General features: G+C 35.5%; 1 protein-coding gene across 6 annotated transcripts in view; it reads left to right on the plus strand.

The window, feature by feature from the left end:
- The first annotated feature begins 3,546 nt into the window (after window positions 1-3,546).
- The window catches only part of LOC112045981 (serine protease gd), a 36,436-nt gene continuing 26,596 nt past the window's right edge, over window positions 3,547-13,386 (plus strand). For 5 of the 6 annotated variants that reach the window (XM_052883225.1, XM_052883226.1, XM_052883229.1 and 2 more), the window contains exon 1: window positions 3,548-3,707. In XM_052883225.1, the coding sequence (XP_052739185.1) occupies window positions 3,705-3,707 (3 nt within the window). In that variant the 5' untranslated portion in view covers window positions 3,548-3,704. Of the gene's footprint in view, window positions 3,708-13,386 lie in introns of all 6 variants that reach the window. The other variant, XM_052883227.1, reaches the window with a different exon arrangement.

The following is a 13,386-nucleotide window of genomic DNA, read 5'->3' on the forward strand; positions in this document are numbered from 1 at the left end:
GATGTAGTGACTCGTTGTTTGAATGGTACACTGAGATACATAATAAGGCCGCAGAATGTAGCATTTTTCGCTCTTTAGGTAGATTAATTAAATATAAATATAAGATAAAATGGGTATGATAAGATATTTTAACACAACACACAAAATCTTGATCAATAACTTCTGTATTCGTTTTTCAGATTGGTTAAAATTACTTAAACTATATTCTTCTACTTGATAATGTTATTGTTACCCACTAACCGTCGATGAAGCAGCGTGACGGGCTTAGCCACAGGACGTTGACCATAGAGGGGGACTTTAAAAGCCTGTTTGAAATATAAATAGCCTTTGGTTGCGTCCTAATGGAACTAATAACCGTTAAGGCTACTATAGGCCCTGCCTTCTATTATAACTAGTCTCGCATCTTCTTTTTTATGCCTATACGGAGATATAATATAGCCTATAATACTCCCAAATGACCTACCTGACTTTCTAGTGGTAAAAGAATTTTTAAAATCAGTTTAGTAGATGCAGAGATCTACTAAACTGATTTTAAAAATTCCCTCTGCAATACCACAAACTTTACCTCTATATTCATCATTATCAACCCATATTCGGCTCACTGTTGAGCACGAGTCTCCTCTCAGAATGAGAGGAATTAGACCAATAGTCCACCACGCTGCCCCAAAGCGGATTGGCAGACATCACACACGCAGAGAATTAAGAAAATTCTCTGGTATGCAGGTTTCCTCACGACGTTTTCCTTCACCGTTTGAGACCCGTGATATTTAATTTCGTTTACCTCTATATTATTAATATATATATATATATATATTAAAATAAATAAATAAAATAAAATCTGTTTATTTCAGACAATCCATATAGTGTTAGTAATTATTAGCATATTATCTATGTTAGTGCGAAATACAAAATAAAGCTAAAATTAATTTAAATATCTGCCTCGCCTTACTGATGCACCGGGAACACATATATGTGTGTATACTCAGTGCCTCAATATGGAGCAGTTGAAATTGTACGACCGTAGAAAAGCTGTCTGTTCTTCCATACGCAAATATAGCTGATGCACTACAGTACCGCAGGAGCTACAACATCATTCTGAAGGCGTTATTATATTGCTAACGGGAGTCCATTGTATGTCTTCTGCGTATAGTTGACCCACAGGCTGCATGTGTATAGACGTCCACATCAGAAGGGTTATTATGTATCTCGGTATACCATTCAAATAATGAGTCACTACATCGTTTTCCATCATATTTTCGTTTTCGTAATAATAAATAACATCGTATTTTCAACGAAATGACATAAGTATCTTCATTTTAATATTCGTTTATCATTTTAGTTTCGTTGAAATAATCATGTTAGATGATCGTAAAACAAAAAAATCACTGCCATTTGATGTAAATTGACGTAGTCATGATAATTTCGTAGAAATAACTATAATAAATGATCACAAAAACGAAAATACGACGAAAATCGCTGTAGTGACTCGTTGCTTGAATGGGACAAATTATTATATATTATCAGCCTTTTAGATCGGTGTACTACAGCACTACGACCTGTACCCAAGTGGCACGTCAAATCTCTTTCTACAAACGCTAACGCTTCGAAAACTAACGAATGTATAAGAGAATTCTACTAAGAATATCTTACTATAAAGAACTACCTACTAGTACATAGCTCAAGCGACTTACGCTAAACATCAACCAACGAGGCACATTAACTTTAGCTACCTACAACAAAAAAACGCAAGATGTCGGTCGCATGCAACGTTGCTATGTGGCAGTCTAAAGGGCATGTCTCTGCTGTTATTACCGGCACGTGAGGTTAAAACCCGTAATAGCCCAGTGGATATGACCTCTGCCTCCGATTCCGGAGGGTGTGGGTTCCAATCCGGTCCGGGGCACCTCCAACTTTTCAGTTGTGTGCATTTTAAGAAATTACATATCACGTGTCTCAAACGGTGAAGGAAAACATCGTGAGGAAACCTGCATACCAGAGAATTTTCTTAATTTTCTGCGTGTGTGAAGTCTTCCAATCCGCATTGGGCCAGCGTGGTGGACTATTATCCTAACCCCTCACATTCTGAGAGGAGACTCGAGCTCAGCGAATATGGGTTGATAATGATGAGGCTTAAACCTACGCCCGAGATTGATAGACATAGGCCAGCACTTTGTAGTGTGTTTGTTATTTGTCTGAACGCCCATACAAATCTAACGAACTCTCTTAGCGCTGACGTCATTATTTCGTGTAGTATGGTGCGTTTTTTCAGAGATCCGTGCGGCAGTGCCGCAAAATTGACCCTTTATTTAGATCCCCGTAGCTCCGAAAGTAATGATCGCAGATACCCTGCAACTTCTACAACTTCTCTTAATTTACCATCATCATCATCATCATCATCATCATCATCATCATCATCATCACCATCATCATCATCATCATCATCATCATCATCATCATCATTATCATCATCAGCCGATGGACGTCCACTGCTGGACATAGGCCTCTTGCATGGACCTCCAAGCATAACGGTCTCAAGTTGCCAGCATCCAGCGGCTTCCTGCGATCCGCTTGATGTCTTCGGTCTAATGGGGGGTCGACCTGCGCTTTCCGGTGCGAGGTCGCCATTCCAGCACCTTGGGACCCCAACGTCCATCGGCTCTTCGAACTATGTGGCCTGCCCATTGCCACTTCAGCTTCGGAACTCGCAGAGCTATGTCGGTGACTTTGGTTGGTCTGCGGATCTCCTCATTTCTGATTCGATCACGCAGAGAAACTGCAAGCTCTTAATTTGTAGATTTAAAAAATTGTCATAATTCCTATTTACACTTACGATAGATATACCTGACCGCGTGTCTCAGTTGGTAGTGACCCTGCTTTCTGCATCCACGGTCGTGGATTCGATTCCCACAACAAGAAAATATTTTTGTGATGAACATGGGTGTTATTAAAGTGTCAGGGTATGTTTATACATTGTAGGTATGTATAAGCAGTAATAATGCATATGTAAAAATCAGTTATCTTACTCGTAAAGTGTTTCTCAGATAGCATGGGTACGGTGACAGTCGCCTGTATAACGTTCATTATACGAACTGTTATCGTGAATCGTGGCAAACCTTCAAGAGTGAAATGAACTGTCACCTGCACCATCCTACATGAAACAAACTGTAGCACTTAAACTTAAACACAAGCTACACTTACTTAGGGCTAGATAGTGATGCGTGTATAATTTAAGTATCTAAAAAAGTAAGTAATTTGTATTTACAAAACAAAAAAAACTTTTAGGAGAACCTTATGACTTATATGTGGTATTTACAACGTAATCATAAACACTACAGATGTCGTCATTAAAAAAAAAATGGTATAATTTCTAGAAGCCGCAAAAACACGGAAAAAATCCCCAACAAAATATTAACATATCCATAGACATTCGTAAGTTAATCGCCGATGCCATCAATGTTAACCAGTTTTCTCGTACGTATAACCTCAACCCGAGAAAAACTCTGACACGTACAGCCATCTCTCTCATTTGTATCGCAATTAATTATCCATCTCTGTCTTAGTTGATGATAAACTTGACCTTTAGATCGATATTTCTGTATACAGCAGTTTATTCTAAAAAGTGGTGCCGCGAAAGACGCATGCGCGACGGAAGAAATTAAAAAAAAAACATTGTTTAGTTTTGTTCGTTTGATGCAAGGCAAAAAATGGTAAGACTTTGTAAAAAGTATAGTTCAATAAGTGATTGTGCCAGTGTTTAAGTGTTTGTGACGACCGGTTTTACGTGTTTAATCAAAACCGTTGGCATTTAGATGAAAATAACAACGACCAGGATGCAAATTATATAAGCATTTATAACGTCTTTAATTGTTATGTTTGTTATAAAAATGATATGTTCTAAGGCGGTCTTCTAAAACGTGATAGATATGATTAATCGTTTCTTTATTAGACTCGAAACGATGTATCGCACAGGAAAAACACAAGTTATAAAAACGTGGATAATTACCCACAACGTGCGATATGTTTAGATTTCGTTATCAACCCATATTCCGCTCACTGCTGAGCTCGAGTCTCCTTTGAGAATGAGTTAGCCCAATAGTCCACCACGCTGGCTCACAGCGGATTGGCAGACTACACACACGTAGAGAATTAAGAAAATTCTCAGGTGTGCAGGTTTCCTTCACCGTTTGAAACACGTGAGATTTAATTTCTAAAAATCCACACAAATGAAAACTGTTTAGATTTTATGTTACTAAACTTTACCCGACTTTGTTTACGTGATGTGAAATAAAAATTTAAAAAAATCTGTAGTCAAGGGTTGTCAGAATCTTTTTCGCAGTCAAATTCACCAACAAAATTGTCAGTATTTTTTAGAGGGGGACAAGGTAAGCTCACACATTGAAAATATTTAACACCAATAAATATATTCTGTTTCCTTACACTACACACAACTGTAAATTTAAATCGTAATACACATGTAGTTTAAACACATGGAAATCGGTCTGAGTTGTAATTGAAAACTAAATATAAAATAGCGAATTTATCAGTTATATAAACAAAAAAAGTATTAATATCAATAAAGAAAAAGCCTTTTAAATTATGCCTATTTCGTTCAAATCGATTAAGCCGTTTAAAAGTTATGAAAGAGTTATTTAAACTAGTACACACGCAAATTCAGACAATAATACACTATCGTAAAAATGGAAGGACTTGGAGGTCAATGCAAGAGGCCTATGTCCAGATGATGTAAAAGGGACACATTTTAAGATCTATTTACAAAAGAAATATTATTTACTCCGAAATTATTAATTTTAGAACACATGTTCTTTGAACATTTTTAATTAATCTTCGGTAAATAATATAACCCCTCAGTTATGGGTAATACCCCCCCAGCACCCTGTATATTAAAATGGATTAATACAATTTTTTTTTTATTGTACAAAATACAAAAAGTGTTACATAATTAGGTACTTATATAGCTATCCTCATAAACTTGGCGTTTTCGAGAGGACGGCGAGCTCACAATTTATTATGTTAAGTTATTATATAAAATAAACTTACCTATACACATAAAGGACACAATTAGGCACCATATTTTATAATGCCTAAGTATGTCCCCTAGCGAAGTGCATCTGCGAACCCTCCCCTCCCGCTCGAGATGCACCCTTTACATATTTTACCAATTTTTTTTTTGGTTAAGTTAATATTGAACAATTTGCTAGTATCCAATCCTGGCAAATTGTTCAATGTATGTGGCATCATATAGTCACATATTTTTATTATATAACTGTATCTATGGTTGTATAACGAAGATAGTAGATATTACTATAGTTGTGAAGGTATGTTGCGAATGGAAACTTGGAATATCATGTCCTTTACGCGCGGCTGAGTAAAATAAGTACTTAGTGTAACTTTACTACAAGTAAATGAGAAAATACACCATAATTTGCACGAAGTATGCATATCATAGAGCAGTGATAGCCCAGTGGATATGATCTCTGCCTCCGAATCCGAGGTTGTAGGGTCGAATCCGGTTCGGGGCATGCACCTCCAACTTTTAATTTGTGTGCATTTTTAAAAATTAAATATCACGTGTCTCAAACGGTGAAGGAAAACATCGTGAGGAAATCTGCATAACCAGCCAGCGTGGTAGCTAAGGCCTAAACGCTCTCATTCTTAGAGGAGACTCGAGCTCTGCAGTGAGCCGAATATGGGTTGATAACGATGCATATCATGAAGCCGTGATAGCCCAGTGGATATTACCTCTGCGTTTGAGTCGGAAGGCGGAGTTTCGAATCCGGTCAGAGGCATGCACCTCTGTTGCAATGCTAAGTGCATTTTAAGAAATTAAATATCACGTGCCTCAAGCGGCGAATAAAAACAACGTGATTCGTGAGGAAACCTTTATACTTTACCCACAGTAACCAGAGTGAGTCTTTACAAGCAACGTACTGACGCCATTAAAAAAAACAAACGTCACTCGTCTCCTTGACAACCGCATAAACAAAATTTTTTCATAATTTGTATTTCAAATTTTAACACTAACAACAATTACGTAAATTAATATAATAATCAATAATTACCGATAAAAAAATTCTCCATCTTATTTCTTTAGTTTTTGTGAACAGTTTTTAAAATATTTAAAAACATAAGACGCCATTTTTCTTGAATAATATTGAAAATTACTGATGCGACGGTTCATGTCGTACTGACTCAAATGTATGACTTTTTGAATTTCGTATATTTGGAATTGGAACGACACAGTCGTGTTCCGTACGCTCCATCTGTATATTATTGATTAATCTTTGACTTTACCTGAGAATTTTGTTTTGCCTAAACCCTCTCATTCTGAGAGGAGACTCGACCTCAACAGTGAGCTAAACATGAATTGTTAATGATGATGATGCATATCATGGTATCATTACTTCATTATATTCTTTACATATTCGTAATAATGAAAATCGTATAATACAATACACTCGTGCATTAATTAATTCTTATTATATAACTAGCGGACGCCCGCGACTTCGTCCGCGTGAAAGTCGTTGTAAACTTTCAATTACCCCTACCCTACACTACCCCTACCCAACCCTACCCTGCCCCTACCCTACTCATTAAGGCTGCACTTCTTTATTCATCCCCCCCCCCCCCCCCCGCGAGTCGCGTCGAGCGCGGCAACCTTTACACAAAATCAATCCATATAGCATGAATTAGTATTCACGCGCGATGGTTTAGCGTATTTCTTGTATAACTTTGGTGTTTCTTTACCGATTTTTATGATTCTTTTTTTATTGAATAGGTAATAATGTTAACTTTTTTAGTTAGGGATGAGTGATGAGTGTTATAAACATAAGAGTAGACAAATATAATTAGAAAGCTCCGAACTGCTAAGCTATCAGGAGTTACACGTGTTATTGTGAGTCAACCATAAAAGATAGACATATATATGCTGTTGTGTTTTTATAGATAATTTTAAGGAGAACATTTTCGTCATACATGATTTCTATGTAGCTTTAACTATTAAGGCTGTACACGCGACGAAAGCTTAAAAAATGGAGTAACTTCTCCCGTTTTCTCAACATTTCTCTTCACTGCTCTGCTGCTATTGATCGTAGCGTAATGAAAAGTATACTATAACCTGCCCAGGAGTATGTAGAATAATTGTACCAAGTTTCGTTAAAATCCGTCCAGTAGTTTTTGTTTCTATAAAGAACATACAGACAGACAGACAGACAGACAGACAGACAAAAATTTTACTGATTGCATTTTTGGCATCAGTATCGATCACTAATCACCCCCTGATAGTTATTTTGGAAATATATTTCATGTACAGAATTGACCTCTCTACAGATTTATTATAAGTATAGATTAGGTAATAGTTATATTTTATCTACTCATGGTTTTAAAAGTTATAATAATGACACATTAGGCGATTACGTGCAATATTAACAATTAACATCAATGATAATTTTACACTATAGATCGGTTACGTCCCTACAAAATCACAGCATAAAGTGATTCGAATAATAGGCTACAAAACTGAGCGCACACATGCATAATTTTGTCTTTAATTTCATTATCTATTCATGTATGTATATAGTTTTTGCACTTCCTGAACACACAACTCGACATTGTAGACAATATACGTCATAAAGGTAGGTATTATTTGTTTAAATAACGTTCATTGTTGACCACAACTAACTTTGAGATGTGGAAATTTCCTCTTTTGAGCGCTTCATTTTTCATTACCTAGTAACACATCTCACAGTATTTAACATCATTGATAGGAAAAAATATTATTGTAGAATGATTTTCCTAGGATAGTTCTACTAATTATGTGTTTTAGTATTTATTTATAGCATTAATTTGCATACATTAACATGAATGAAACATTATTGCGTTAAATAAAATAATAAATAATAATTAAACTGGTTGAAATTATGATTAATGTTAAATTAAATATTAAAATAAAGTACTGAACCCGATCGATAGTATTCCAGATTATTCTTTTTTTTTATTGATTTCATTTGAGCCTGTGTCGCTTTGTGGTTTCGGATCAAGAGGGCCTGGGTTCGAAATGATTTTTTTTTTAATTTTCGGTAAAAATTCTCAGCTCAATATAAGTATATAAGTATAAGTATAAGGTATTACATCCCCGTACCTCGGAGAGCACGTTAAGTTAAAAGACTACAAGCCCTTGAACGAAAATTACATGTGAAATGAACCAACATGAATAACGTTTAGAAGGCTTTTACTATATCAGAAAATAACTCTGAGCATTAAGAGTGTGCAATATGTAATTTGGTGGTTACAAATGGTTTTGGATCTCAGATTCTGGAAAAGTTAAGAGCCTGATATTTGGGTAAATGATATTTCAAAGTGTTAGCTCGTTATGACTATACACAATTTGTAAAACTTTTCTCGATAGTTTATTTTTTTGAAAAATACATGTTTTGCTCACATTTTGCTTTCAATCTCAGGAAAAGCAAACTTATTTTTTTAAATATTTGTTTTGTATAGAAAATTAAGTATATATCTTGAACATAACCATTTTGTTTTTCCTTATGTTGTTTAATATACTTGCAATTAGATAAAAATGGTTTTGGCGCTCACGTCATAAAATTTACGTCGCGCGTCAATCGCTCCGTGCTTTTCACTCACGTGAAAGTCATAATTCGGCGTCTCGTTTGCGCTTCGAATTTTATGCATATCGTACCGACGCGCTGCGCGCTCTTAAATATAAAAATACTCATTTCTGAGCGGTACAGGTGAGTACAGTTGCTCTATAATGACAGATCTTTGTTATAATGACAGTAAATGCTGTGTTGCCACATATAAAGTTTATTAGTTCCATTTTTATTAACATGTACTCTTTTATGTCGCACTTTACGTGGAATTTTTCGTCAATTCTTGAAAAACATGTAAGGAATTTATCTATTATTACCTACATCTACATACGTAGGTAAAACTGTTTGCAACATCTTGATCTGTTGGTTTTCCTCAACGTCAGATGTACGAGTTAAATGCAAAATAGTTTATTTTTTTATAAAAATATCGTTTTAATCTACGCTAGCAAGAAGTGTTGAGTTTTAATTAATGTCATTATCATTTTGCTGGCATTGCAAAAAATGTTTGTAAGAATGAGTTATTTTTTTGTGATTGAGCATTTGCTGTTTGTAAGGCTGTAGGTGATCTAAACACCGGTTTTAAAAATTCTTTTACCAATAGAAGACCACGTTATTTGTGAGTGTTATTTCTAGGTGCTTACTATTAATATTATTAAAGAGGTTGTATGTTTGTGACGTTGTATGGGATACCCTTCTTTGGAGCAACTGATCCGATTTCGAAAATCCTTTTACCATTTGATAGTCACGTTATTAGTCTCATAGCCTTGTGGCCTGGCACTGTGATTCTAATTCTACAAACGTTAACGCTCCGAAAACTAACGAAATATATGAGAATAACTGATCTGATCGATCACGTGACCTGTCGATAGTTAATGTCATTCCCACATTTTTTTGGTTTTGGAAGCGTTAGCGATTGTAGAAAAAGAATCAACGTGCCACATGGCTACAGGCGCAGGAGTGTGATTCTGCTATTTTATTTATACTCGTCGATGTATTCGCCTATTCATTAGAATTTGAACTTTATTTTAATGGGATGCCCAAAATAAAATGTTATTAAAAACGATGTTGCTATGAAAATGATCGATGTCACATCGCTGTAACTTTACAGAATACATGACCAGTCGGCATCGATGATTGCATCAATAGTACAGAAAATTTAGGAAATATTACAAAAAGAAATACATGACTCGAGATATTTTAAGGTAGGGAGCAACCCAACAAGCTTATCTTCAGTACATCGAATGCCCCTGGAGTGGCTCAGAAACTCAAAAAGTTTTTGGATTGCGTTTTTCTCCTTAACTATGAGTTTTACATTAAAGTTTATTTGACAAAAACTGTAGAGGACATTCTCATCTACAATTAATGTCATTGATTGTTTTTCGACGGCCGCGTGGCGCACTGGGTAGTGACCCTGCTATCTGCATCCACGGCCGTGGGTTCGATTCCCACAACTGGGAAATATTTGTGTGATGAGCATGGGTGTTTTCCAGTGTCTGTGTGTATTTATACATTATATAAGTATTTATATGTAGTATATAATATAATTGTATATTAATATTATAATATCAACTGTCTTAGCATCCATAACACAAACTACTCTGTATGCTTACTTTGGGGCTAGATAGTGATGTGTATTGTTTAAGTATATTTATTTATTTATTTATTTATTTATGTATTATCGTACGACCTTAAATACGATCGATGTACTCAAGTTAAGCATGTTGGATTGCTCGTTACCGATGGTTAAAAAATCTCGAGTCATGTAATTCTTTTACAAATCTTATACGATTTTATTTAAGACTAGCTGATGCCGCGCGGTTTCACCCGCGTGGTTCCCGTTCCCGTGGGAAATACCAGGATAATATATAGCCTATAGCTTTCCTCGATAAATGGGCTATCTAACACTGAAAGAATTTTTCAAATCGGACCAGTAGTTCCTGAGATTAACGCGTTCAATCAAACAAAGAAACAAACTCTTCAGCTTTATTATATTAGTATAGATTTCCTCACTCACTCACTTCTGTCAACGAAGGAGTTTATCGGTCTCATGTTAATGATAAGTTAAATTAGTTCGATTTTTCCAACACAAGTTTGACTGAACTGCATCGGTGACTCATGTAATTACTGGAATTTAGTTCTATAAGGATTTCTCGTGAAATGCGAACATTGGTTGGGAATTACCACCTTCCTGGCGCTTGGTTAATAGCTATTGATTATGTTATTCATTTACTAGCGGACTCCTAATTATTTTTTTTATATTTTAAGCCCCCGACGTAATAAAAGATACGTTTACGGAAAAAAAAGATAGGTTTTCGGATAAGTGGTCGGTTTGTTGAGTTTGATGAGTCTGCCTGTGTATCTGTGAGCCGGTCTGAGGCACCATAGCTTAAAAACAAAATACTGTTTATCATCCGGTTGTTTTATTAAAATAATATTTTGTAATAAAATTTTCCTTCTAGACGATTAAGGATGATGACAGTATTTTAAATTGTATATAAATTAATAGCATAGCAATTTTGTAAAAGTAACAGGGTATCTGCGATCATTACTTTCGGAGCTACAGGGATTTAAAGGGTCACATTTAATGTAAGGAAGTTAAAACTGTATGAATTTTCATCTAATTACGATAAATTATTTTTAATAGATTTTGAAATTTTATAATCTTATTTATTTTGCAAATATCCAGACAATCTTTGCTTTTTATGTATAAATGAGTTAACATTGACCTTATTTACCCGAATGTATCATAAAAATCAATATATTCAAACCTAGTCATCATCCCCATTCGCTGCCAACGCATGTGTTCATGCCAGCAGCGCTGCAGGCATATGGTTATGTCGGACTAAGGGTGGCTAGCATATATCATACGCTATTTTTTTTTATAAAACATGAAGTTTGTAACATCACTTTTTTTAAATTAAATTATGAACCGCATATTTGGGAAATTTAGAACTTACACCCACCACACTACTCCAAGATGCGTTGACGGGTGTCACCGTAGAATAGATTACGTAGTAAAATTAACAGAATACACACCACGAAGATATTAATTAGCAGCGCCCAAAGATTTTTATACTATTAGATATGTTACGTGCCTACAAAATCACCGCAAAAAGTTCAGTCACTCCACTGAGTGGACACACCACACACACACACACACACACTCCACACAAATTCACAATGTTGTGTTATACTATATATAAATAAGTTTATGTAATTTTTAAACTTCCTGAGCACATAACTCGACATTGTAGACAATATTTAGGTATTATTTGTTCAAATAACTTTCCTTGTGACTAATTGTTGTGTAAAAAAAAGTTCTTTTAAAAAGTTAAATGTAATAAGTAAATAAGACAATGGGGATGATGACTAGGTTTGAATATATTTATCTTTATGAGACATTCGGGTAAATTAGGTCAACAATAACTAAAACGTAAAAACCAAAGATTGTCTGGATGTTTGCAAAATAAATAAGATTAAAAAATTTCAAAATCTATTAAAAATCTTTCATCGTAATTAGATGAAAATTCATACGGCTTTAGCTTCCTTGCAATAAACGTAACATTTTTTCAATAGTTGAACTATAAACATAAACACACAATAATAACAAAGATATTTGTAATTTTTGTTTGAACGCCCATACAAATCGATCGAACGATCATTACGATCTACGACGTCATTAATTCGTACCATTTTGTATGGAGCGTTTTTCAAGGATCCGCGGCAGCGCCGCGAATATGACCCTTTAAATCCCTGTAGCACCGAAACTTTTACAAAATTGCTTTACTACGAGTATATTCATCATCATCATATCATATATATCAATCCATATTTGGATGCCCCGGACCGGTTTCGAACCCACACCCTCTGGAATCTGAAGCAGAGCTCATATCCACTAGGCTATCACGGCTCATGCGCAATACTATATTAGCATATGTATACTCCTAATTTATACACAATTTAAAAAAACTGTCATCATCCCTATTAGCCATCTTTGTTAGCCTCACTTAGTAGTATATCTAATAGTATAAAATCTTTGCCCGCATAGCACGAAGATATTAATTAGCAGCGCCTCTCAGACGAAGTTGCAAATTAGTTCCCGCGACACCGCAGCACTGCCATTACTCACGTGACAGATGTAATTGATAGTTGTACTTACCCCTTCGCTAATCACTCACTACTGATTTTGGGCCCTAATCACCTTAGAGCTGGAGAGCCTGTCAGGGCCATAAATGTATACGTCCACATATCCGCATCGTACGTATCTGACGCATTAGGGTTGCCAACATTTCTTGAGAATAATGTAGTATATTTTATATGTATAACATAAGTACTATTGTAAAATATTGGTAAAAATTTGATTTAAGGATTTCTCTATAAAACTTAATTTAAAAATTATGTATTTTTCAAATTTTCCAAACGTAAATAACGCTGTCGTCCATTTTGTGACGTCACAATGTTGCTCGATGTACTAAACGTCAAATTAATTGATAGCTAATATTTTTGTCAAACGTTCCGTTTGTAAGCGATTTACGTCATGAAACAGTTGAAATAGAGACCATATAATATTGTAGGAGCATAGGCTGACAAGATTCAAGAAGATCTGGCCTTTATAGGCTCTTACAGTGCAGAGGAACCCCCAGGGGACCATTCACCCGCGGAGCGTCGAATTTTCAAATGCATAGAGTTTAAATTCAACACTCAGCGGGTAAACGATGCCCTGGGGGCACCCCCGCAACGTCTATGAGTTCCACTGTTAGAC

The sequence above is a fragment of the Bicyclus anynana genome, chromosome 8 (genome assembly GCF_947172395.1).
Source record: "Bicyclus anynana chromosome 8, ilBicAnyn1.1, whole genome shotgun sequence".
Lineage (NCBI taxonomy): Eukaryota > Metazoa > Arthropoda > Insecta > Lepidoptera > Nymphalidae > Bicyclus > Bicyclus anynana.